Source organism: Pyricularia grisea (assembly GCF_004355905.1).
Source record: "Pyricularia grisea strain NI907 chromosome Unknown Pyricularia_grisea_NI907_Scaffold_4, whole genome shotgun sequence".
NCBI lineage: Eukaryota > Fungi > Ascomycota > Sordariomycetes > Magnaporthales > Pyriculariaceae > Pyricularia > Pyricularia grisea.
Window position 1 is genome coordinate 3,018,783 of NW_022156718.1, and position 22,847 is coordinate 3,041,629.

The following is a 22,847-nucleotide window of genomic DNA, read 5'->3' on the forward strand; positions in this document are numbered from 1 at the left end:
TTTTTTTTTTTTTTTTTTTTTTTTTTTTTTTTTTTTTTTGCCGGGTCGTCGACTGATTATTACCAAATCTGTGTCTGGTGAAATGTGGTTCTAAGACGCTGGTTTTGTCAATTCATAGTCACTCGCTATTTAACGCAAAGCAATACTGTTCATATAAAGTTATGTTTACTACAATAAGCTAGACAGACTAAATTATAAAGTAATGGATACCGATGGAAGAGGCAACTGATTGTTGGCCATGTTTCTCTACTGTCCCTCCCCCTCTCGCCATGTCAGGCATCACACAGCCCCAAGCTTCCGGGATCCTTCCCCACGCTCCACTATGACACCCCTGCCGACTAGGTACCTGTACGTTCAGGTGATGTAGTGCGTCACTTCGCGCCTTTTCACTTCGCCTTCAAACCCCCCCTCACTCGACCAGTAGGATTGGGTCGAACCCACTACCCTTTACACTTTCGCCTTGCATGTACGCATAAATTACCCTGTGGCTCCTCGTCGCGAACCACTTCGTTTAACATTTACGTCAAGTATACTTTGCGACGCTGTTCTTCTCTCTCTCTTTCTCTGCATTTCTACCCTCAATACAGGCAAATCAATAACTACTTAATAACTTTTCTTCGGACAACACGCCAAAAACTCTCTTTTATGGCAGACCCAACTTCTGATGTCCCTTCGGGACCGCCGCCGCCCAAAGTTCCTGAGGGTTGGATAGCGAAATGGAACGAACAGTACAAGGAATGGTAAGCCTAAAAACTGCCCTACTCTATCTGCCGAGACGTCGCTGGTGCTGCTCCCCCGCGCATTACTCGCTACCTTCAGAACTGCAAAACCCCCCCGAAGCTTGGTGTATAAAATATAGCTTTTTTTCTGTATAGATGACAGCAAAACTAACTTTCAACCCTTTTACCTTGTTTCCAGGTACTACGTCAACATCCACACAAAAAAGTCGCAATGGGACAAGCCCGATGCGCCCGCGGTACCGCCACCACCACCCACTGGCGATGGCGTTCCCGAGGGCCCGCCTCCGTCATACCAGGCCTCGGCATCATCGGCGACGGCGACCCCCACCGACGTCAAGAAGAACCCATACGAGACCGAGCCGGCCGCTTCCTCAAATCCAGCCGGCGTCGGCGGCAGCAGCAGCGGCCCGGCACCACCACCGGTGAACAGCCCTAGGCCAGGCGACCCCCCGATCAGTGACGACGCCAAGCTGGCTGCGCAGCTGCAGGCCGAGGAGGACGCGCGTGCTCGCGGCAGCGGCGGCAACCCCAACTACCATGGCTCCCCGGCACCGGGCCAAGGCTTCCCGAACCAGCTTCCCGCGCGCCAGGAGAAGTCTAAGGGCGGCATTCTGGGCAAGCTCTTTGGCAAGGGGAAGCAATCGCAGACGGCTCATTACGGCGCCGGCCCTCCGCAGCAGCAGCAGTACCAACAGCCGCAACACCAGCAGGGCTACCCCGGCGCCGGTTATCAACAGGGCGCGCCGTATTCGCCCCAGCCTGGATACGGCGGCTACCAGCAGCCCGGGTATGGTTACGGTCAGCCGGGATACGGGCCCCAGCCTGGCTATGGTCACGCTCCATACGGACAGCCCGGGTACGGCGGGTACCCTCAGCAGGCCGGTTACGGAGCGGGGATGGCGCAGCAGGGGCGTGGTGGGCGCGGCGGCATGGGCATGGCCATGCCCCTGGCCCTCGGTGCCGGTGCCGGTCTGCTCGGTGGTACTATGCTGGCGGGTGCCATGCACAGCGGAGAGCAGGACGCTTACCAGGAGGGTTACCAGGATGGCGCCGAAGGTGATTATGGTGGTGGCGATGATTTTGGAGGTGGTGACTTTGGTGGCGACTTTTAAGAATGAACGGGCGGGCTGTGTGCATGAAAACCTGCTGCCTTTTCTTCATTAATTATTTTGTTTCCTGCAACACTTGTTCTTGAAGACTCGTACATACATATCCTATACGAATGAAATGACCTCACATTATTTCACTTAATTAGTCGCCCAGTGCCATATTGGTGATAGTCTTCAAAAGCCTCGCAGTGCTAGCCATATTTCCCAAGTCATTGCGCTATACCTAGCTTATAACGTCATTATAATTTGTAAGTGTTTTTGATAATATTATAGCCACGCTTTGTCCCTCGCCTTGTGACGCTAGAGCTGTTCATGTACCACCTACTTTGGCTTTTCCCACCCTTGTCGGCAATTCTGGAAACCACCATACCATCCAGATGTGGTGTCCTCTCTCTGCTGTACTGTCCCGGGACTGCAGTGTAAGATACATTCTTAATTGTAGTATGCTATTCGTATGAATGTATGCACGGGTAGCATCCTCAGCATGCGTGTGTGTGTGTATGCATTCAAGACACAAACTTTCCATTGCAGCACTCCCGCATCCAGCCCCCCTCCAAGCACACAGTCCATCTTCCCCCTTTCTCGCTACCCCACATGAAAAATCTCATCTCCTGCCACCATTGCCCTTCTTCCCGCCGCTGGGCGGCGCCGGGGGAGCCTCCTCCTTCTTGCTGCTGCTGCTGCCGGCACTGCCACTTCCCGAACCGGCGAGGAAGGCGGCCATGTCAAAGTTGGCTAGGGGGCTGGAATCCTTGCCCCCACCGCCGCCTAGCATAGCATTCATGGGGCTGGACTTTTGTCGGGCCTCGAATTCGGCACGGACTTCGGGGTCCACTGTGGCGGTGGGAAGGAAAAAGGAAGATTAGCTTTTTTTTTTTTTTTTTTTTGGGAAAGGGATGTTGTTTTGAGATGCACGGGGAAGGTGGGCGTTTTCGTTCAGACGTACTGTTTTCTATCAGGTATGGCATTCCAAGGAAGATGCCCATGCTCACGAGCGCAAGCAGGATCATGGGGCTCTTGAGGATGCTAAATACAGAGACTGTGGAAAGACGGTAGGTTGTTAGTTGGTTGCCAGTTTTCGGAAAACAAGAAAACACCTAAACCAGAGGCATTGGGCGAGGGCGAATCCGAGAAAGCTCCAACCCGGCAGCGTGTGTGGCAGGCAACAAGAAAAAAAAATAGACTCACAAGTACTCCTCTCGACAAAGTAATCCTTCCTCCCCAGCACCCTAACCTCGAACCCCGCGACGCCTCCGCCGACGTCTACCCTCCTGGCCGCCTCGCCCTTGTTCCCCCAGTCGTTGCCGCGAAACGTCTCCCACGCCGCGACAGCGAGCTTCCTGTTCTGGTCCGAGGCGGGGGCGGCGTCGACGCGCAGCGGGGCAAAGGCGTGCGTCGAGCAGTGCACGTCGAGCAGGTACGAGCCCGCCGTGACGTTGGCAAAGACGAACGTGTTTGCGGCGGACAGCGGTGCGTGCAGCTGCCTGCCGGGCCCCGACGACGTCAGCGTCGCCCGCGTCGACGGCGGTAGGGTGTACGGGTTAGGGATCTGAGGGGACGACGGGATCGAGATTGTTATCGAGGTAGTGGGGTCTGATGATGCTGCAGCGGCGGTGGCGGCCAGGCAGGCGCCAAAAAGTCGGGCCACGATGGGCGCTAGGTGTGTGAACTTCATCTTTTGGTTTTGGTTTTGGAAGCTGAAAAGTTTATCGGGGAACGTGGCCTCTCTGAGGGTGAACTGGTATGGCCTTTGACTGGGTTTTGTGGGTGGGACGAACAGTCCAGGGCGCAAAAATATGCGTTCTTCGAGCTGGCAACTCGGATGCGGTGAGCTTCACGGCCGTTGGGCAAAAAACCGTCGAGTTGCAGAAGTGATATGCGGCCGTTATAGCAGCAGAGCAGTGGTGGTTGCATGGGCTGGTTAGCTAAGGTACCTTGCCTTATCAATCCCACATCCCCCAGGACTGAACCCGTTTGTTGCCCCACATGGCAAATTCGGCAAGTCTCCAACGCCAAATTAACCCACTATTGGTACCTGGAAACCAGGTCCCCGCCAGCTCTGAAATGGCCCTTGTTGGTAACATCCAACAAGGTTTGGGTTGCATATTAAAATTTCGTCAAGTTCGCACCCGCGCTCACGAGCGCCATTAAATTCCGGCCCCGAATAGTGAACACTACTGCGAACTTGGTGGCCACGGGTTTGATCTAGCACCATGCGAGGAGTCGGCTCCTTCTGACCGCCGCCAGCCCGCTACATTACATGCTCTGTACTTTGCAAGGTGCCAATAGTCGGCGCTGGCCCTAGGGAATAAACGGATGTCGTTCCTAGGCACGTTCAGGTCTTGGAAGAAAAAGGGACATTTGCCTAAAACGCTTCACTAGCTTTCCGCTCTACCACGTATACAGCACACATGCCACTGAACGGTAAGGGGTATCAATAGATTACAGCTATCTCGCTTGCCAAAATGCTTTCCGTCTACACCCATGGAAATAGCCGCTGGCACGGGCCGTCTCGCCCACTTCCTCATGGAAAAGGTCACACGACAAGCGGCGCGGCCTCATCCTCCTTTCCGGGAGCACCCTTTGCGTCCCTACCGTCTGTGGACCTGGTAGTGGCAGCAGCACTCTTGAACGACTGCTCAAAGTCAGCAATTATGTCGTCGATGTGCTCCGTGCCGACCGAGATGCGGATGAGATCCTCAGTGACTCCTGAGCTGATGCGCTCCTGCTCCGACAGCTGCTCGTGAGTGGTGGTCCACGGGTGGATGGCCAGGGTCTTGGAATCCCCGACATTGGCCAGGTTGCTGATCATCTTGAAGCCGTCGACGACCTGGCTGCCCGCGGCGCCGCCGCCCTTGACACCCACGCTGAGCATGCCACCGAATCCGCGCTTGAGGTACTTCTTGGCCGTCTCGTGGCTACCGTGGCTCTCGAGACCCGGGTACGACACCCACGAGACGTAGGGGCTCTTCTCGAGGTGCTTGGCCAGCGCGAGCGCGTTCTGCGCGTGCCGCTCAGCCCGAAGGCTCAGCGTCTCGAGGCCCAGGATGAGCTGCTGCGCCGCAAAGGGGCTTAGGCAGGCGCCCAGGTCGCGGAGCAGCTCGACACGCACGCGGATGGCAAAGGTGATGGGCCCAAACGTCTCCCAGAACTTGAGGCCGTGGTAGCCCTCGGACGGCTCGATCATCTGCGGGAACCGCTTGGCATTGGCACCCCAGTCGAACTTGCCGCTGTCGACGATTATGCCGCCGATGGTGGTGCCGTGTCCGCCGATCCACTTGGTGGCTGAGTGTACCACAATATCGGCGCCGTGGTCAATGGGCCTGACAAAGTAGCCGCCGGCTCCAAAGGTGTTGTCGACCTGGATAGAGGTTGTTTTGAATCCGGTAAGCGTCTCAGATACTCCCACTTCAACGGTTCGACTATCACTTCAAGGTCATCATGGGAGCAATTACTCACAACGACGGGCACCCCCTTCTCGTGCGCCAGCTTGGTGATCTTCTCAAAGTCAGGGATGTTGTACCTCGGGTTCCCGATGCTCTCGACATAGACGGCCTTTGTCTTGTCGTCAATGGCGGCGATCAGATCCTCGGGCTTGTCGCCGTTGACAAATTTTGTCTGTATGCCTAGCCTCGGGAACATGACCTTGAACTGGTTGTAGGTACCGCCATAGAGGTTCGACGTCGATACGATGTTGTCGCCGGCGTGGGCGAGGGCCAGAATGGTCATAAACTGGGCTGCTTGACCCGAGGCCGTGGCGACCGCAGCGACGCCACCCTCGAGGGCCGCGACTCGCTTCTCGAACACATCGACGGTCGGATTTGCTATGCGGCTGTAGATGTTGCCAAACTCCTTGAGGGCGAAGAGCTTCGCCCCGTGGGCCGAGTCATTGAAGACGAAGCTCTAGTCGTAGATGAGCAGGCGTGAGTTAGCGGGTGTTTGGAGGGTTCGTGTATTTGATCTTGGGATATGACTGGAGAACGGGAGGATACAAGTTTGGGAAACCATACAGTTGTGGCATAGATTGGGACAGCACGGGAATTGGTTGCTGGGTCAGGTTGCTGACTGTGTTTCAATAGGTTGGTTAATCGTGGGGATCTCTGGGATTGTTCATTTGCAACTCTGGTCATGTTGACCAGTTAATTGGGGACTGAATACGTACCCAGCATGAAGCTGGAGGGTTTCGAAGTTCTTGCTCAGGTCAGACATGGCGGGTGTTCTTCTCTGTGCTCCCAGCAAAACGAATCGAGAAAAGGGAGTTGTTCGGGTGTTTACGTCTTTGTATCTTGTGCTGATCCGGTTCCGCGAGGAGGTGTGGCTAGGTGGATATTGCAAAAGGGGGGCAGGCAAAATGTCCCGTGGGACGTGAGGCCGGACCGGACATGGCGGCAGACAGCTTTATATGTTCGCGCCATTGAGGACCCTTGTTTCTAGCTGCTTGCATTTCAACGCGTGTGTTCAGCTCCCATAGCTCCGCTTGCTTGGGAGCAGCTCTCGGTGTGAGGGGCGTCTCCGCACTTGGGCGAGTTCGGGTCGATAGACTGTGGGGTTAGCACAAGCACGTCATTACTGCTTCCAATTAGACTAGAACTGAGACTTAAACTTCATCCCACGCATTCGAATTGAGCCTGTACCTCCTTGCTCAGTCACTTTTTGTATGATGCCGATAGCCGGAGACAGTGTTGTCTCTTTTGGCTTGTCCCCGACGGTCAGCGGGATGTGATTTTTTTTTTTTCTTTTTTTTTTTTTTTTTTTCTCACTGCGGTGTTCTACCACAAACGACTCGTATCCATATACTTACTGTACGAAAGGATGATGCTGTTAGGTTAATATTGACTACATAGACTAGTACACACCATCATACAAGACACTCCCAAACAAGTAGAATAACACCCATAACACAGGAAACCATGAAATAAAGTATATAGAAAAGCACCAAAACCCGCGATACCAGTAGTTGCCCAATCCATGTTCTCCCCCAAAAAAGAAATGAAAGACGCGCACGCACTAGTAGATTTGTCCAAAGTAAAAAATAATATTTCCCCCCAGCACAGCTGTTTTTGGTGTTTTTAATATCTTAGTACAATGAACATCGACGACACCCGTCCAAGATCAGATCAGAACCCTTGATCCTTTGAAAGGAGTCACTACACTAACGGAGCCCCTTTTGAGCACCGGCTTCTTCTTTCTCGGAAGAGCCATTTCCTCATCGCCGCCGACATCACCATCGCCACTGCCCATACCGGTAACTTCAATCTTGATGCTTGCGGGGTCGTCCTCCACGTCGTGTTTATCCTTGTCTTTGTAGTCGTCGTCGCCGCCACCGCCGCCGCCACCATTGCCGTCGCCGATGTCGCAGTCGTAAAAGTGATCACGATACCTGAACAAGCCGTCCCCCTTGACGTCGTCCCCGATGAACTCGCCGAGCTCCGTGTCGATGAACGAGGCCCGCCTGTCCCAGGCCAGGGCGGCCTTCTTCCAGTGCACCTCGAGCGAGGGGCGGGAGCGGTGACCCGACGAGGCCGGGACGGGGGGAAGCGTCATGGGGGAGTGTTTGAAGCGGACGCCTCCGGCAAAGTGGCTGGCCAGCGGGTCCATTAGGCTGCGGAATCTTCCTTCTTCTCGAGGGGGAGCCCACCCGGGGCCGATGCCGACGGGGCGCCCCCCGCGCCCCTGCGGAGGCCCCCCAGGCCGCCACCGAACCCCGACTTGAAGAATACCTCCTTAGCTGTCAACCCTCCCGTGACGGAGAAGAGGATCCATTGGAATGCTCCAAATGCCGTTGACGCCCGGGCCGAACCACAGACGGGACCACGGCAAAAGACGAGCCCGTTGAGGAACACGGCCAGCGCGATGAAGCCGGCAAAGTAGAAGAGGGCGTTGAGCGCCTCGATTCCTAGGGCGATGTAGGGGTTGAAGATGCGAGGCATGAAGCGGGCCACACCCTCGACGTAGCCGAGTGACAGGATCGACATGATAGGTATGAAGACCAGGAAGTTGATCTGCGATGGTGATGATGCCGTGGTCTCCATGTTGTACCAGTTGGCAACTGAGAAGGGTTGGCGTAGCTGTGTTAGAAGAAACATGACCGAGAGAAGCTTTGCAGATATAAATCTTCAGTCCCGAGAAAAAGAAGACTTACCATATCCCGCGAGTCCCAAAATTATTATCGAGAAGAGGGCCTGGGTCGCCCGGATAGGGAGGAGGATTTTGTTCATCTTGGCGACGTTCTGTTGCTGATGAGATTTGACAGTGTAGGAAACCGAAGAGACCCGATAGAAAATGGGGGATTCTGGTTCACGGGTATATATAAGAAAGAAAGAAAAGAGTTAAGGTCAAGGGCCCGCCGTGGAGTTTGCTGAAGTGAAGGGTACGGGGAAGAGGAGGAAAGGAAAAATATGGATTGAAAACGAAAAAAAAGAAAGAAAACAAGTGCCTTTGAAATGGATTCGATTCAAAACAACCACAAGCAAGCTGGTAACCAGAAGGGGAGAAGGGACGGGGGGTGTGGCCACAGCGTGGTAGAAAAAGAATACAGACCAGCCAAGGTTGAATGTAGATTATGGTTTCCTCTAGCCCGACCAGCTCATTGGATGGGTCCATCCCATGTTGCAGTGTTTTTTTTTGGCTAGGATATCCTATTATGGGGTTGCCAGCTACCACTTGCCATGCTATGCACTCGCATCTTTCGCTCCGAGGGTTGCTGACGGGGTATCCCCTAGCTTCTATGGTACAGACGTTGCGGGATGCCGCGACTTCTGAATCTCATCTGAAACGGGGTGCAGGTGGGCTCTGATGGGCGAGCAGGGGTATGTCTTGCCGTGCCCGGGTCTTTTTTGCTTATCCACATCCGGCTTGTCAGTCCGCTTGGACCTAAATGTAACTGAAATCCCTGACATTTTCCTTTTTGCAGTTGATAGTGGGCAATTACTCCCTTAAACGGCTGCGGAGAAATTCTATTCTTATTGAAAATTGGATGTAATATGCACTTTTATGTAGTATGTATGTTTGTATGTACATGCGCAGTGTCATTTTCTAATTTCGACCTGCGACATATGCAATCGGCAATTGATATGTTCTCTATTATTGCTCTTTTTGATTTTTGATTTTTAAATTACAACGTAGCAGCATGCGTGAACGGCAGCAGTACATAAAGTCCAAAGAAAAAAAAAAAAAACGAAAAAAAAGACAAAGTTTCATGAAACTCGACAACAACTCGACTTTCGGATTGGACAAACTCCATAAAAGAAAGAAATAAAAAAAACTCCGTTTGAGGAAAAGAGCGGGTAGCAGTTCTAGCTAGACCTACACACAAATTATAGTAGGCTACAGTATCATAATAGTTGCTCGTCCGCGCCTATAAAGCACCACAGTGGCGCAGGACAAGGGAAAAGCTTCAGGGTAGACCCCACAACCTTCCCTGCCCCCCAATGAATGCCCAGGCTTGTTTGACTTGCTTGGCTTCAGTCCTGGCATTGTCCATTTCAGTTCCAAGCTCTGGCGCCCAGGCTTGGGAGGTCGATCGTATCGTAATGCCAAAAGCTTGACAGCCTGCCCTGGTTTCTTGTGTCCATGTGAATGGGATTTTCGCGCCCCAAACGAAAAGCGGTAATCATTTTAAAATTCTAAAACTTTTTCAATTGTCGATTGTTGGAAACCCCGGAACAATTGAGGACAAAAACGTTCAAACAATGACTGCAGTGGAAATTTCATCGTATTACCCATACCTGTCTGTACCTTACCTTACCTACCAGGTAGGTAGGTACTGCCTTTTTTTTCTTTTTTCTTGGCGGAATTAAACAGACACGTTACTCTCACGATGTTTTCGACGAGTCAGCCAAGTCAGCCTGAGCACTCTGTGAGTTTCCTTTCCCCACGTGCTGCCTGTAATTACTCACCGACGCTACCAAACAACTAACTCAATTCACTATCCTCCATTCGTTCCATCCGTACCTACGATTGAGGCGGAGCACCAAAGTAAATCGCCACAACTACCGCCCATGTACTTTACAGTAGTACAGTACTCTGTTCTGTTAGCATATGGGGCAGAACAACAAACAAATAGTATGTGAAGCTGGAGAACCTGCAAGTCCGCTCCCACCCCCATTGTTACCCAGCTGCTCTTTGAACAATGTCTGTCCTCTTCCTTCCCAAAGGCTTATCTTTCCCCTTTCCATGATCCACCAGTTGCCAGGTTGATGTTGTAGCGCAATTAGCAGCCTAGCTGAAAAAGAAACGTGACAAAAGCATCCCGGGGGTCTCTGCCCCCGTTGTCGAAGCATCTCTTAGACGTCTTGGCAGTCTCCAAATTGTCAGGTATTGGCCCCTTGGTGTAGCGGCCAGCCCATGGGGGAAGGGACGTCCTAGGATTTTGTAGGAAGTAGGAGAGGTTTGCCATTTCTGTTTGGTTGCAATGTTTCAAAGGAGGGGCCATGCACGAGTGGGGGGGGAAATGTTGCCTCGCGCATGGGGCACAGCGTCAAGCATCCAGGGTTCGTCTACAGGCATTATGGGATTCGCGCTGCCGTTTAGACATTACAGGATGGGAAACATTAGTAGATGTCGATGAGAACCGGGCCTGTCGAATTGCGGCCCTCCGGTCAAGGGTCGAAACAGGTAGAACCCAGGGTTTGGACGCTCGGTTTGGGCGACGATGTCACCAAAAAAGCAGCGCTCAGCTTCTACCACGTACGATACAACTTTCGCAAAGGCCTCTCGGAGTTATCCACATCAGCTGGCCAGGTCTTGATGGATCCTGCCACAACCAGAGGAGATTTTTGCCGATGCTACTTACTTCTGTCCATCTTTGGCTTGGTGCTACTTTTGGTGCCAAAACAAGACAAGACTTTGAGACCTGACCGTTGTGGACTCTTGGAGTTGCTTATCCATAGCCCCCAGCCGAGGCCATTACAAGTAAAGTTCCAGGGATTAAGCCCGCGGGTGCTCTTGCCGTTTCTTTGCGCATGAGTCTGTCCTCGCCGACATGGTGCCACTTAACGATCAGTCAGTGTCTTTGTTCGACACGAACGCTCGGATGAAGTAATATAAGCAAGTAATGAAGGTTCGTTTTGACTCGAATGCTCCCTTGCCAGTAGGCAAAAAACTGATTAAAACAAAAATCCTATTCAGTACGGTAACCAAGGGCAAGCAGCTAAGCTAGGTAACCTTTTCTTGTTGGCCGCTTGCGTGGGTTTTCCCAATCTCAACGGATGATTGCAATGTAAAATACGCCCTAGGTCTAAAGCTATGGTAAGCTGCCGCAGTGTGTATTTTTCTGACTGTCCTGTCCGTATTTCGGGTGAAGGGGAAACAAATCTACTCTAGAACTAGACCTAGAACTAGTCAATATCAATCCGATGCCAAGAACCGACAATGACAAAGTACTTGGTTTGTGTCATGGAGTATGTCGTGTGGTTGGACGATCGTCGACGATTTAGGAGGGACACAGGTGGACAATTGGCGCGCGACTGAGGAAAGGAATTGCGCCCGCAATGCAGGGTGTGTTCCGTAGGTAACTTCGGTTCCTGAAAAGTTTCGGCCGACTACCTATTTAGCAGTCCGATGTGGGCCAATGCATTGCGCCGGAGCCGCAAACCTCCCGGTAGCTGTGCCACGGCTCTGCCTGCAGTTGCCGCGACCGACCATGGAGCGAGAATCTGTATGGTCGGTCCGGCTTGGTTCACGCGGGGTAAATCTGAGCTTGCGCCATGCCAAGCTGCAGAGCCAAGTTGTACAGTATTCATGTTATTACCTGCCTTGCCGTTCAAGCCGCTCTCGTTGACGACAACCCGGTAGGCTCTTCACGCTATTGACCTGAAAAACGTCTCCATTGGCTAATGTCCAAAGGTACAAACTTGAATTAAATACACGACGACGAGCTCATGTGATCTAGCAGTGCAGCCTTCTTGTGCTACTCGAGCAGTTTTCAGGGTAGATACATTACGTTTTTTTTCTTTCTGAATTTTTAGTCTTTCACATGCTATGATGAAATGATGAGACTGTAATGAATTGATTCCGTCCGACGCGACTCGTGGGGAAAATTCCGATCCATCAACGGAAAAATCGGTATTCATGGCGTTTTCACAATTACCTGAGGTTTCTTGGAAAGCCACAGCAGAAAAAGAAACAACAACAAAAAAAAATGAGGAGAAATCGATTTTAACTGTTCGTGATAGGCCTAGGTTAGACGGATTGCTTGGTGTGGTTGTTGGCTGATGCTTGGGAGAAGTGACCTTTTGAAATCCGATTTTTCTCTGCACAGTACCCAGAATGTCAATCAACCGAGGTCAAGCTACTGGAATAGGATTGGACGGAATGCGAGCGAGCTGAGGCCGAGGCCTTCCTTCCAACTAGCCCCACCCCCAGGTTTTGGTAGGTCAACCAACATCGCCAAGCTACTCCTTGCAACACTCTGTCACTGGGGGGCCCTTAATTTTGCCAGTCTACATGATTTTCTTCTCTTTATTCGATCAAAGGAGAGGTCTGTACTGTAATTTTCATTCATTTCTCAGTCCAAAGCAAGTTCTATTTCATCTGCTTCCATAAAATTTAGAGCTTTTCTGCGCCGCCTCACTTAGTTCTAGAAACTAGAAAAGGCTTCTAGCGTGCGCCATTACACCATCCATCAGCTTTACGTCCGAACCTAGTTGCGCAACAAACAAACAAGATATTGGTCCAATCGCCAATAATCCAGCCTGCGAGCGCTCCGACCCCCTCATCATCCTAACTTAGTTGCCCATTGAGTTTTCGAACCTGAGCCCTCCGGACGACAATATGGCGCCCCCGAAATATGTTGACGACGAATCTTTTATCAAGTGGACATCGGAGCAGCCGCCGCCCGGCGCTCCTTACGCGCTCCCCGTGCCCAATACTCAACGCCCAAATCGGACTCCAGTGTACCGTCACTGGAAGCTGACCGATGGCCCTCTGATTTCGAGGTTTTCCGACAAGATCCGGACTATGCATGAGGTCTTTGAGGATTCGGCCAAGAGGAACGCGAACAAGAAATTCCTCGGCTGGCGGGCCTGGAACGCCGAGAAGAGGGCTCACGACCCCAAGTACACATACATGACCTATGCTGAAGGTGCTGCCCGGCGGAAGAATATCGGCGCCGGAATCGTAGAGCTGCACAAGCGGATTGGCGTCACGACTGATAAGTATGGTGTTGGACTTTGGGCCCCCAACTGCCCCCAGTGGCAGCTGTTCGACCTTGGATGTATCTCCCAGTCTCTTTGGTCGGTCTCCCTGTACGAGACCCTGGGACCCGAGACATCGGAATACATAATCAACCACAGCGAGCTTGTTTGTGTTGCCAGCTCCCTGCCTCACATCCCGCAGTTGATCAAGCTTGCGCCGAGAACCCCGGGTCTCAAGATGATCATCTCTCTGGACCCCCTCGAAAACGGGGAGCCTGCCAACAGCACCAAGCTTGCTCTGCTCAACCAAATGGCTGCCGATGCAGGTATCCAAATCTTTTCTCTGGAACAGGTTGAGGCCATAGGTGCGCAGTCCGGGAGGCCCATGCGCCCTCCCCACGAGGACGACATCATCACCATCAACTACACCTCCGGTACCACCGGAAACCCCAAGGGAGTCGTGCTGAAGCACAGCCATGGTGTGGCCGCCATCTACGCAGCCATATCCATGGGTCAGTTCCGAAACGGTGACAATCACATGTCCTACTTGCCTCTGGCCCACATCTATGGCCGCATGCAGGACCAGCTTAGTTTCGCCATTGGCGGCACGACAAGCTTCTTCCGCGGTGATGTCCTAGGCCTCGTCGAGGATCTCAAGCTCGTGCGGCCCAATTACTTCTGCTCGGTTCCCCGGCTGTACAACCGCTTCGCCCAGTCTATTCGTATTGCCACAACCGAGTCCCAGGGCTTCAAGGGATCCATGGCACGCCACATTGTCGACGCGAAGAAGGCTAGCATGAAGCTGCCGCCAGGCCAGGCAACCAACAAGCAGTGGTTCTACGACAGGATCTGGTCACCCAAGGTGCGCCAGGCCGTCGGTTTGGACCGTGCGCGCTTCATGATCAGCGGCAGCGCGCAGCTCGACCCGGATGTCCAGGAGTTCCTCCGCGCCGCGTTCGCCAACGACTTCTACCAGGGCTTCGGCATGACCGAGACCTACGGAAACGGGACCGTCCAACAGCCTGGTGATTTGACCCTGGGCGTACTCGGTGGGCCGTGTGTTGCCATGGAGTACTGCGTCGAGTCCGTCCCGGATCTCGAGTACACTATCGATGACAAGCAGGGCCCGCGCGGCGAACTGCTGGTTCGTGGACCGACCGTCTTTAGCGAGTACTATAAGAACCCCGAGGAAACGGCCAAGACGGTCGAGGCTGATGGTTGGTTCCACACGGGCGACATCGTCTTGGTCGACAAGCTCGGGCGCATCCAGATTATCGACCGCAAGAAGAACGTGCTCAAGTTGGCCCAGGGTGAATACATCTCGCCCGAGCGCCTCGAGAACGTGTACATGGGTAGCTCAAACCTGATTGCGACCGCCTTCGTCCATGGCGATGGTAAGGAGTCGTCCCTCGTGGCTGTCTTTGGCGTTGACCCTGAGCACTTTGCTCCATTCGCGTCCAAGATCATGGGCAAGACCATCGCCCAAACGGATGTGGAGGCGATCAAGCAGGCGTGCGGTGACGCAAACGTCATGAAGCACTTTATGAAGCACATTGACGAGATTGGGCGGTCCCACAAATTCAACAGCTACGAGAAGGTGAAGGCTGCTTACTTGGCCCTGGACCCCTTTAGCGTCGACAATGGCATCTTTACGCCTACGTAAGTTTACTTTGACTTGATTTGTATGCCTGTATTCTCAACCTTGACGATACTAACTCCTATTCTCACGGACTCTCTAGGCTTAAACTCAAGCGTCCTCAAGCAGCGCGTGCTTTCAGGACCGAGATTGACCGCATGTACGCCGAGATCAACTCTCAACCGGCAGCCAAGGCCAAGTTGTAAGGAAGTTGCATTGGCCTGATTTTTGGGGGTATTAGTGGTTCATGGACATGCTTAGACCATCGATATATCACATGTACTCTTTTCTGCGTGTAAATAAACCTTGCAGCCTTGATACATTTGGTGTACTATAAATCTTATTTAAGCTGTTAGATTCATCACCAAGTGTAACACCACGTATGTAAAGTGGGTTAACAGGCCTTCGCAAGTCTAATGAACCAGATACATTTTATGGTGAACCAATCACTTCCCGTACGGTTACGTAAAACAAATTTGTTCGGTTTAGAATGCAATACCATAGTAAGTAAAATACGTGCTGAAAAGTCATTTGCAGGGGTTATATTTCCAAGGAAACCATCAACCTTGTTATAAATGTAGCCCAGGTTCCGCTGAACATCAGGTGCGACGTGCAAAACGTTTTGGGAAGCGTAGTAAGTTATTTTGTACTTGGTTAATATCCCCATGATATATTATGTAGATATTGTAGCAATAGATTCAGCTACTTTCTACTACAGCAGCAAAAGGGGTAGCTGTTGTATCCCGGTGCTTTCCACATGGATTGAGGCGGGGAAATTATGGAAATCGGGAGAAGTGGGGTCCCGATCCGGCGATCGGATCCGGGGAAGAGACGAACTATTCTGTTGCACGTCTTCAGGTTTGGGGTTGCGCACGACATGTTACGTGGTGAAATTTCACAGCCAGACTGATATCGCGTTATTTGAATGCCTTAAACGCTTGGGATTTCCTCTTAAATAAGAAAGGGGAAGATATTTTAAGAAAGGCAAACACTATAGAATTATAATAATAAATAATAGCAGTGCAAAATGACACGCCTTGTATAATGGCCAGGTTGGGTGCCGTTTGCAGTTACAATGACAAAATATAATTACAGCAACTATTTGCACGATGATTCCCGTAACTTATTTGCAATTTATATATATGGGTGGAAATATAATGCAAATTGTAAAGTGGTTATATGCAATTATATAAGGATAATATATAGTTTATACCATTAAAACTTATGATAATAAAAGAGCAGTTAAAGATGTAAAAAAAAAATAAAAAAAAGAAAAAAAAAGAAAAAAAAAATAATAATAAATTATATTATTTTTAAATTTGTTAATAATCAAATTTTGGTGCTAGTTATTATGTAAGAAAATAAACCAGAATCAAGCCACGTTTAAAATCTGCCCCACCTTTTGTAATTATTCGTTTTCCAACAACCGAGTCAAGCAATTTAATTTACTTTTTGCTTTGCCCAAGATCTAAAGTGGTTTTTAAGAATTGCAACATCCGTGATATTGAAGTTCGGAAGCCAAAAAAAAAAAAGAACCTAAGCACGCTTCGACGCGTCGGCGAATATGAGGTAGGCCGTCTTCGAGAACAAGAAAAAAAAAACCTGCGCCAACGTGCTACGAGCTTTTCAAAAAGCGACTCGGCTTTCTCCGAGCATGACATTAACTCTAGTGACCACGAAAACCAGGCGCGATGTAATAGACCTGACCGCCGATGACGAGCCGGAAACGGTACCAAGCAAACTGCTTCTAGCTGCGCGCGTCGATAATACTGCAGTGCCGCCGCCGCCGGCCAAGAGGGTCAAGTACGATCACCACAGCCCGCAGCAGCAACGCCATCACCCCAGGCTCAGATCGCCCGCAACTCCGCCGTTGCACCGGGAAGCGACCCATCATCGCCACAAGGGTGTCCAGAAACATCTGCCAGTCGCGAATGTGACCGGACGGCCCGAACGCGTGCCCGAAACGCGTCCAACAAGGCCAACTACCAGACCTTTATCTCCCGCTCAACATGCAGCAGCCTCGTCGGTCAGAATCGGCGCGAGGCAATTACAAGCTGCGCCTGCACCTGCACCATCACCACAACCACCACTACCTCCACTACCTCCACCACAAGATGTATCAGAATTTGGAAATATACGAGAACAAAGGGCGGTGGAACGTACATCCCACGACAAGTCAAAGATACGATGGGAGCCAAATTCGAGGCCATATCTGTACCAGAGATCGCGAAAAAAGCTGAGATACTTTGGCAACAAGCCTCGCCGAATGGACTGCAAAGATGGCAGCGTGGTCCACGTCGACTTTACAGCTGCCGAGTTTAACATGGTACTCAGTGTCCTGGCGCGCGATCTAGCCCCAGACTCTGAGGCGGCCAGGGATCGTGTTATTGACAAGGCCATGCTAAAGGATCTGGCTAGGAGAGGTCTTCTGGATAGGGTCCGGCTCAAGGATCTCGCCACACTGCAGATGCCAGGCAGGGCTAAAGAGGATATCATATCCTTCGTCAAGGACATAGCCAAAGGCACTGTTGGGACAGGTCAAGTGCTCGTCTTGAGGCACCAAGATGGCGGCGGCCGCAGGGACGAAGACCGTAACGCGGACTTTTTTCGCTTGCTTGCCACAAGGCAAACGCTCGGCAGCAACCACGACGCATTCGTTCTGGGTGACAGATACGTGGATATCCGCTGTGGACTCAGCAATGCAGTCGACGATGAGCTGAGCCTGCGAAGACAGTGGCATGGCGCTGCTGGAGACGTTATGACTGTGTCATGGACTTCAGACAATGCCTTTATCGCAGGGGCGACGACACATAGCGACCCCTGGAATCAACAATATAATAAAAAGGGCAACCTCTTGCTGGGCTCAGTCCCGAACAAGACCATCCGAATGTTCCCAGACCATCGAATCCCGAGGCCCATTGTTGATCAGGGTGAAAATGCGACTGATGAAATGGTTCGAAGTCAATCACCCTGGCTATATACTTCGGTGGTGTTTTCAGCATATGATGACGGCATTGCATATACCTGCGGCTTCGACAATACGACCAAAGTTTGGACCGTACAAGACGACGGCACGTCTATGAAGCTTATGGGAACATGGCATCATGCGGGGAAGGTCAACTATGTAGTGCCTTCGCAACACCGAGAGGCTGATCAGTCTTTCAGGATGGTTGCGACGGCCGCGGATGTATCTCCAGATGCTGTCCGCGTATATCGGATCAACAAAGGCGATACCAACATCTCGGACTGCCAATACCGGACCTTTTCGGCCAGCCGCACCACCGGTGAAGGTAGCGACAAATGGGCGTATTTCCCAGCAACGATGGCATGGGGCCGGACACCCGGCCTGACGGCCCATCTACTTCTCGTTGGTTATTCCCCCCGAAGCCTTAGCGATAACGACAACGACATTCCCGAGGACAAGCGCAACTCGGGTGAGCTACGTCTTTGGGACGGCAACACGGGCGAGGCTTGGAGAGTGTCTACGGCGTCCATGTGCAACGTCTTTGAGGTCGCATGGCATCCTAATAAAAAGGTTTTCGCAGCTGCCGTGTCGCCGTCGGGTGAAAGGGGAGACGAGACAAAAACCCAAATCCGTCTGTACTCGTCGTACAAAGTTGGCGAGGTTGCGAACAAGGTCTATTCCGAATTCAAGTGTCTCGACTGCGTGGCAGCGGGGATCAACTATGGTCTAACTATTATGTAAGTCTACTGTTAAAGCTTGACATTCTGCTTGTTCTAGTGTTTGTGTTGCTTTTTTTTTTAACATGGGTATAGGCCATATGGACCTAGGACATCCTATGTGGCGGCGGGTTGTACAGATGGCAATACATACGTCTGGGATACGGAAGCGCCTGAGAGCACGCCATTTCGAGTTCTCAGCCATGGACGTAAGTTTAGGCGGTGCATTGTACTTATGCAGCTGGAAGCTATATCTGACGGTTTACAACCCAGAGCCAATTCTCGACCCGATCGACGACCTCGGAACCGAAGATGTTGGAGTGCAGTTTATCGCCTGGGGCAAATCCCTTGAGCGGCTATACACTGGCTCAACAGACGGCAGCGTCAAAGTATGGAATGTCCGCGCCGAGGGTAATCCTTTGGTGAGGGTACTTTTAAAATGCAAGCGGGCTGTCACGTCAGGCGCCTTTTCCCCTGACAAATCAAAGCTCGTTATCGGCGATGCGAGCGGTGCCGTTTATTTGTTAACGACTCATGATGATGCCGAAGATGAATGGGGTGGCGAGGAGGAGACACCACAAGAAGATGACCAAGTGGAGAGGGTCATTCGGATGCGATGTGACGACGGGAGGATCATCACACGACGCTTGCCCAATGTTGTGAATCCGCACCCGGATCCTCCGGATCCAACGCACGATGCAGCCGGTAATATTCTTGCGCGGGAAGACCGCGTCCACCCGGGGAAGATGTTTCTGGATCGGCAGCAGCTCGTGCTTCACAAGAATCGTCTTGTCGGCGCGGTCCAGGGTCCGCGGTACGCCGAGACGGGGCTTTACCTCTTGGATTTCCACATGGATAAGACCGATGGGCAATCTCCTCTACTTGCTATCTACGAAAGGGAGCAGCAGGAGAGCAAGTGTCAGTATTCTAAGATGACAGTTGTACGAGCAAGATCGCGGCCGGGTATGGTCCGGCGGGCGGATGATGCCCGGGACCGAGTCGCTGAGCTGCATCGGCAGAATGTCGCCAGGAGCTTCGACATAAGGAGTTTGGACCGTGATACCCGTCGAGCGCTCGAGGCAGAGGGTGCTGAGCTGAATCCGGACCTGCTTGAGCTTGACGACGACAGCGATGAGAGTGAAGACGATGCTCAGACTATCGATGATATTATAATTTTGAGTGATTAGGGGGCTGGAGGGTCTATCCTGAGAGGAACGCCGCTTGCCATCCTGAGATGGGGGCGCTGGAGCCTTCATATCCTGGGACCAACGACTCCCTGCTTTCTTACGTTATTAAAAATGCAGCGCTCATGATGAGATGACAAGATTACATGCCTTAGCAAGCCATGAAGACAATATTGTTAATATAGACCAATAATGGTAACATAAACATGAAGTGAATGACATTTAAAGTCGATCAGGGAATCACGTTAGGGGGGTGCAGAAATCAATGATCCTTTGAATCTGAAAATTAAGAAAGAAAAAAAAAAAAGAAAGAAAAAAACGCGTTTCGTTGGATTTAAACAGCTCAAAAGCCTCTGCTGAAATGCATACCGAGGGTAGCGGTTATGCGGTTATAAGCGCCTTCCTTATATGATTTGTGTTGGCTGGTGGTTGGTGGGTCATGACATTTGCTCCTATAGAAATCCGAGAATCGAGTCAAAATTTGGCAAGAGACAAAACCTGATCAACGTTGATGATTGTACAACATTACAAAGTCGTACACAGTCCGAGAAGATATACAAAAACATCACACGAGGTTCATCACAAAAAGAACCAATCGAATCCCGGCGGCTATTTTTGACTGAATCTTCTGTCCGCGTGGACAATAAAAAAAAAGCATGCTGTTCAGAATCCTTCTCGTCGATGAACAAACTGCAAGTTACTTGAGATAACTTTGATATATCGACCGCCACCTTAGTCCAAGTAACCAAGCATCAAATACCAACTTCTTTGAGCAGATCTTTGATGCCCAGCAAGGCATAACACCAAAAACGCCCCATTCAGACAATGACACCTCCCAGAGAAATCCCAGGCTTCTTCTGGGGTAAGCATTCACCACCACCACCATCATCATCATCATCCATCAATCAGGCAAGAAAACCATCATCACCCCAAAATCAAATCTGACCTTTCCATCTCTACCCCTTCAGACGAAGACAAGAAGAAGTACTTCAAAATCGAGCAAAGAGGCCCACCGGCGGCGTCGCAATACTCGGCCCAAAACGTCAAGAAGCGACAGGCCGAGGCGCACGACGAGGCCGTCAAGGCCATGAGGGCCGCCATCCCCAGCGTCAGGCCCGACGCGCAGAATCCGCTCGCGGACCCCATCGTCGGCGGGCTGTTCCGGCACGACCTGGGCGAGCAACCTCCCGACCTGGCCAGGGCCTGCTGGGTCGACGGGCTGCAGTTCAAGGGTGCTGCCGTCGTCGGGAGCCCCTGGGGAGGTTCGCCGGTCGTGAGCTTCTTGGTCACTGGTGCACATCATCAGCAAGGAGACGATGGTCTCATCATTGCAGGTATGGATCTCACCTTTTGGGCTTGGAGAACTTGTTTTTTGTTAGTGTTAACACTGCTCAATCATGGTCTGGCAGCAACTACACGTGAAGACATGGTCAAGAGCGTCTTCTCGCGGGATAAATACAACCAGTAAGACAGATGTACCCCTTGGATCCTAACATATAAGACATCATAGTATATAGTTACTCGCGGCAGAGAAAAGTAAAAGCACAAAAAAGTCTGACATATGCCGCTCTCCCCCCCACCTTCTAGTGTTCAAGACAATCCGAGCAGACACTCAAAACTCCTCGCGGCAGCAATACCACCCATGCCAATACCAATCACTGGCCTGGCTTGGGGTCGTAGAAGCGATGCCGAAGACCCAGGCTGGCCGGTATTTGCATACTCAAGCGCGGAGGTCCACGGAGGCGAACCCGGCATGCCCTTCTTGTACTTGCGCCGCGGACCCTCAGGCCAATTCGAGGGGTTAAACTTGATGAACTACTACGAGTTCGACTGTCCCGAGGGAACATCCTGCATACCACCCGTCACGAGTTGCGTCACGGCACCGGGCGCCGCAAGAGGAATCATGGCTGTCGTGGGAACCAAGCATGGACTGGCCACCATTGACCGCACCGAGTCGGTGAGCGAGGTGGGGTTCGCGGTGAGGTCGCCGGGCAGCCGCAGCACGGGGAACACAGTGCTCGCCCTGGACTTTGTGAATGACCACCCGGACGTGCTAGTGTTGGGTGGCCGGGGAGGCACGGGAATCTGGATTACTGACCTCCGTGAGGCCGCCAGGCAGCTGACAAGGGGAGGCAATGATGACGCCGACAGACTGGATGGGCCGCAGGAACAACAACCAAACATCCTCGCCTGTCACCCAGGCCACCATGACGCACGCTACGCCGCGCTCAAGTTCCCCGAATGTACTACGCCCACGACAAGGGTGGGCACCTTGCCAAACAGAGACCTCCTATACGTGCTCGGTAACGGGAAGCCCGCCCAGCCCCGCCGACCAGACACAAGCTGCCGCTGGCTTGAGGTCTCAGGCGACGCCGGCGGGGCCGTGAATCACGTCGTCTCTCTCAACCAGTACCAGGTGCTCGCCGCCGGCATCGGCGACCGCATGGACATCTGGGACATGCGGCGCGGCCTCAACCAACAGCAGCAGCAGCATCCTTGCACCAGCTTCCCGGGCTACAAAAACGCCGCCCGCCTGGGGACGGGGCTGGCCGTGGACAAGAAGCTCGGCATCGTGGCCGCCGCCAACTACGAAGGGCCCGACAGCTTCTGCCCCGTCAAGCTGCACTCGCTGGCGACGGGGAGGGAGATGCCGTGCCGCGCCCTCGACGACGAGATGCAGCATCTTCAGGGCCTCGAGGACCCCAACTACAAGCCTCCTCTGGGCATCCCGTCGCCCTGCCTGCGCTGGGAGACGCTGCGCGGCGACCGAGACGCCAGCTTGTTCGTGGCTAGGGGCAATCGCGTGCTCAAGTTTAGCTTTGGCTTGGAGACTGGACTGGTCGACGAGTTTTGACGGCGGCAGAAAGTTGTTTGGCGCGTGGGCACAAAACTAAGTTAGTGCAACCTATACTCGAGTATGAAATGTCTCGAGTGCTGGACAATGAGAAGCAGAAAAGAAAAAGAAAAGAAAAATAAAAATAAAACAGAAAACGAATCTCTCTAATCTGTTATGGCGTCTCACCAAAAATTTCTGCATTAAACGCCCAGCCTATTGACAGAGTCTAAACATGCTTTGCATACGGTGAGGAAATGGCCTTTTGCTTCTTTTCTACACTATGTCTCGGGCAGTCTGGGCAGTGGAAATAGTGTCTGTAGTGGGTCAATGCCGATTCAAAAGGAAACACTCGCCAAGACAAATGTTCGTGCCACGTCCGTACTTGCCCAAAAAGAAACATCTACAAGAGAAGCCAAGGTTAGGTATACACCGGGGTATACAATGATACTGGTGACGAAGGCCTGCCCCGTAGGATACCAGAGTCGGACACCTAGATACGAAAGATCGCAACCAATACTATTGTAGA

At 52.1% G+C, this 22,847-nt stretch overlaps 8 protein-coding genes across 8 annotated transcripts; 4 read left to right on the top strand and 4 right to left on the bottom strand.

The window, feature by feature from the left end:
• Window positions 1-472: 472 nt before the first annotated feature.
• Window positions 473-1,991, top strand: PgNI_07607 (uncharacterized protein). Its single transcript, XM_031127617.1, has 2 exons — window positions 473-740; window positions 919-1,991. The coding sequence occupies exons 1-2, from the start codon at window positions 646-648 to the stop codon at window positions 1,850-1,852; spliced, it is 1,029 nt and encodes a 342-aa protein (XP_030981056.1). The 5' UTR covers window positions 473-645; the 3' UTR covers window positions 1,853-1,991.
• A 110-nt stretch (window positions 1,992-2,101) lies between these two features.
• Window positions 2,102-3,734, bottom strand: PgNI_07608 (uncharacterized protein). Its single transcript, XM_031127618.1, has 3 exons — window positions 3,038-3,734; window positions 2,796-2,888; window positions 2,102-2,683 (listed from the first exon to the last, which is right to left on the bottom strand). The coding sequence occupies exons 1-3, from the start codon at window positions 3,522-3,524 to the stop codon at window positions 2,454-2,456; spliced, it is 810 nt and encodes a 269-aa protein (XP_030981061.1). The 5' UTR covers window positions 3,525-3,734; the 3' UTR covers window positions 2,102-2,453.
• Window positions 3,735-4,154: 420 nt separating this feature from the next.
• Window positions 4,155-6,314, bottom strand: PgNI_07609 (uncharacterized protein). Its single transcript, XM_031127619.1, has 4 exons — window positions 6,012-6,314; window positions 5,860-5,914; window positions 5,309-5,752; window positions 4,155-5,210 (listed from the first exon to the last, which is right to left on the bottom strand). Exons 1-4 carry the CDS (start codon window positions 6,056-6,058, stop codon window positions 4,386-4,388), a joined length of 1,371 nt encoding a protein of 456 aa, XP_030981062.1. The 5' UTR covers window positions 6,059-6,314; the 3' UTR covers window positions 4,155-4,385.
• A 359-nt stretch (window positions 6,315-6,673) lies between these two features.
• PgNI_07610 (uncharacterized protein) lies at window positions 6,674-8,503 on the bottom strand. Its single transcript, XM_031127620.1, has 2 exons — window positions 7,992-8,503; window positions 6,674-7,898 (listed from the first exon to the last, which is right to left on the bottom strand). Exons 1-2 carry the CDS (start codon window positions 8,065-8,067, stop codon window positions 7,447-7,449), a joined length of 528 nt encoding a protein of 175 aa, XP_030981460.1. The 5' UTR covers window positions 8,068-8,503; the 3' UTR covers window positions 6,674-7,446.
• Window positions 8,504-10,061: 1,558 nt separating this feature from the next.
• On the bottom strand, window positions 10,062-10,283 carry PgNI_07611 (uncharacterized protein; the record flags this gene model as incomplete). Its single annotated transcript, XM_031127621.1, has 1 exon — window positions 10,062-10,283. The coding sequence occupies one exon, from the start codon at window positions 10,281-10,283 to the stop codon at window positions 10,062-10,064; it is 222 nt and encodes a 73-aa protein (XP_030981709.1).
• Window positions 10,284-12,069: 1,786 nt separating this feature from the next.
• Window positions 12,070-15,060, top strand: PgNI_07612 (uncharacterized protein). Its single transcript, XM_031127622.1, has 2 exons — window positions 12,070-14,643; window positions 14,724-15,060. Exons 1-2 carry the CDS (start codon window positions 12,623-12,625, stop codon window positions 14,824-14,826), a joined length of 2,124 nt encoding a protein of 707 aa, XP_030981708.1. The 5' UTR covers window positions 12,070-12,622; the 3' UTR covers window positions 14,827-15,060.
• A 1,143-nt stretch (window positions 15,061-16,203) lies between these two features.
• Window positions 16,204-19,837, top strand: PgNI_07613 (uncharacterized protein). Its single transcript, XM_031127623.1, has 3 exons — window positions 16,204-18,322; window positions 18,398-18,510; window positions 18,575-19,837. The coding sequence occupies exons 1-3, from the start codon at window positions 16,275-16,277 to the stop codon at window positions 19,486-19,488; spliced, it is 3,075 nt and encodes a 1,024-aa protein (XP_030981707.1). The 5' UTR covers window positions 16,204-16,274; the 3' UTR covers window positions 19,489-19,837.
• A 174-nt stretch (window positions 19,838-20,011) lies between these two features.
• On the top strand, window positions 20,012-22,809 carry PgNI_07614 (uncharacterized protein). Its single transcript, XM_031127624.1, has 4 exons — window positions 20,012-20,347; window positions 20,454-20,819; window positions 20,895-20,949; window positions 21,073-22,809. The coding sequence occupies exons 1-4, from the start codon at window positions 20,311-20,313 to the stop codon at window positions 22,337-22,339; spliced, it is 1,725 nt and encodes a 574-aa protein (XP_030981712.1). The 5' UTR covers window positions 20,012-20,310; the 3' UTR covers window positions 22,340-22,809.
• The last annotated feature ends 38 nt before the right edge of the window (window positions 22,810-22,847 follow it).

Excerpts from the sequence above, each read along its gene's own strand:
- PgNI_07609 (XM_031127619.1), bottom strand. The coding sequence starts at position 6,058 with ATGTCTGACCTGAGCAAGAACTTCGAAACCCTCCAGCTTCATGCTGG. Across the intron at positions 5,915-6,011 it reads ACCCTCCAGCTTCATGCTGG|TCAGCAACCTGACCCAGCAA; the intron begins GTACGTATTCAG and ends ATTGAAACACAG. Across the intron at positions 5,211-5,308 it reads AGAAGGGGGTGCCCGTCGTT|GTCGACAACACCTTTGGAGC; the intron begins GTGAGTAATTGC and ends ACCTCTATCCAG.
- PgNI_07614 (XM_031127624.1), top strand. The coding sequence starts at position 20,311 with ATGACACCTCCCAGAGAAATCCCAGGCTTCTTCTGGG. Across the intron at positions 20,348-20,453 it reads AATCCCAGGCTTCTTCTGGG|ACGAAGACAAGAAGAAGTAC; the intron begins GTAAGCATTCAC and ends CTACCCCTTCAG. Across the intron at positions 20,820-20,894 it reads CGATGGTCTCATCATTGCAG|CAACTACACGTGAAGACATG; the intron begins GTATGGATCTCA and ends ATGGTCTGGCAG.
- PgNI_07610 (XM_031127620.1), bottom strand. The coding sequence starts at position 8,067 with ATGAACAAAATCCTCCTCCCTATCCGGGCGACCCAGGCCCTCTTCTCG. Across the intron at positions 7,899-7,991 it reads TTTGGGACTCGCGGGATATG|TTGCCAACTGGTACAACATG; the intron begins GTAAGTCTTCTT and ends AACCCTTCTCAG.
- PgNI_07608 (XM_031127618.1), bottom strand. The coding sequence starts at position 3,524 with ATGAAGTTCACACACCTAGCGCCCATCGTGGCCCGACTTTTTGGCGCC. Across the intron at positions 2,889-3,037 it reads CTTTGTCGAGAGGAGTACTT|TCTCTGTATTTAGCATCCTC; the intron begins GTGAGTCTATTT and ends GTCTTTCCACAG. Across the intron at positions 2,684-2,795 it reads GCCATACCTGATAGAAAACA|TGGACCCCGAAGTCCGTGCC; the intron begins GTACGTCTGAAC and ends CCACCGCCACAG.
- PgNI_07607 (XM_031127617.1), top strand. The coding sequence starts at position 646 with ATGGCAGACCCAACTTCTGATGTCCCTTCGGGACCGCCGCCGCCCAAA. Across the intron at positions 741-918 it reads AACGAACAGTACAAGGAATG|GTACTACGTCAACATCCACA; the intron begins GTAAGCCTAAAA and ends CCTTGTTTCCAG.
- PgNI_07612 (XM_031127622.1), top strand. The coding sequence starts at position 12,623 with ATGGCGCCCCCGAAATATGTTGACGACGAATCTTTTATCAAGTGGACA. Across the intron at positions 14,644-14,723 it reads AATGGCATCTTTACGCCTAC|GCTTAAACTCAAGCGTCCTC; the intron begins GTAAGTTTACTT and ends CGGACTCTCTAG.
- PgNI_07613 (XM_031127623.1), top strand. The coding sequence starts at position 16,275 with ATGACATTAACTCTAGTGACCACGAAAACCAGGCGCGATGTAATAGAC. Across the intron at positions 18,323-18,397 it reads AACTATGGTCTAACTATTAT|GCCATATGGACCTAGGACAT; the intron begins GTAAGTCTACTG and ends ACATGGGTATAG. Across the intron at positions 18,511-18,574 it reads TCGAGTTCTCAGCCATGGAC|AGCCAATTCTCGACCCGATC; the intron begins GTAAGTTTAGGC and ends TTTACAACCCAG.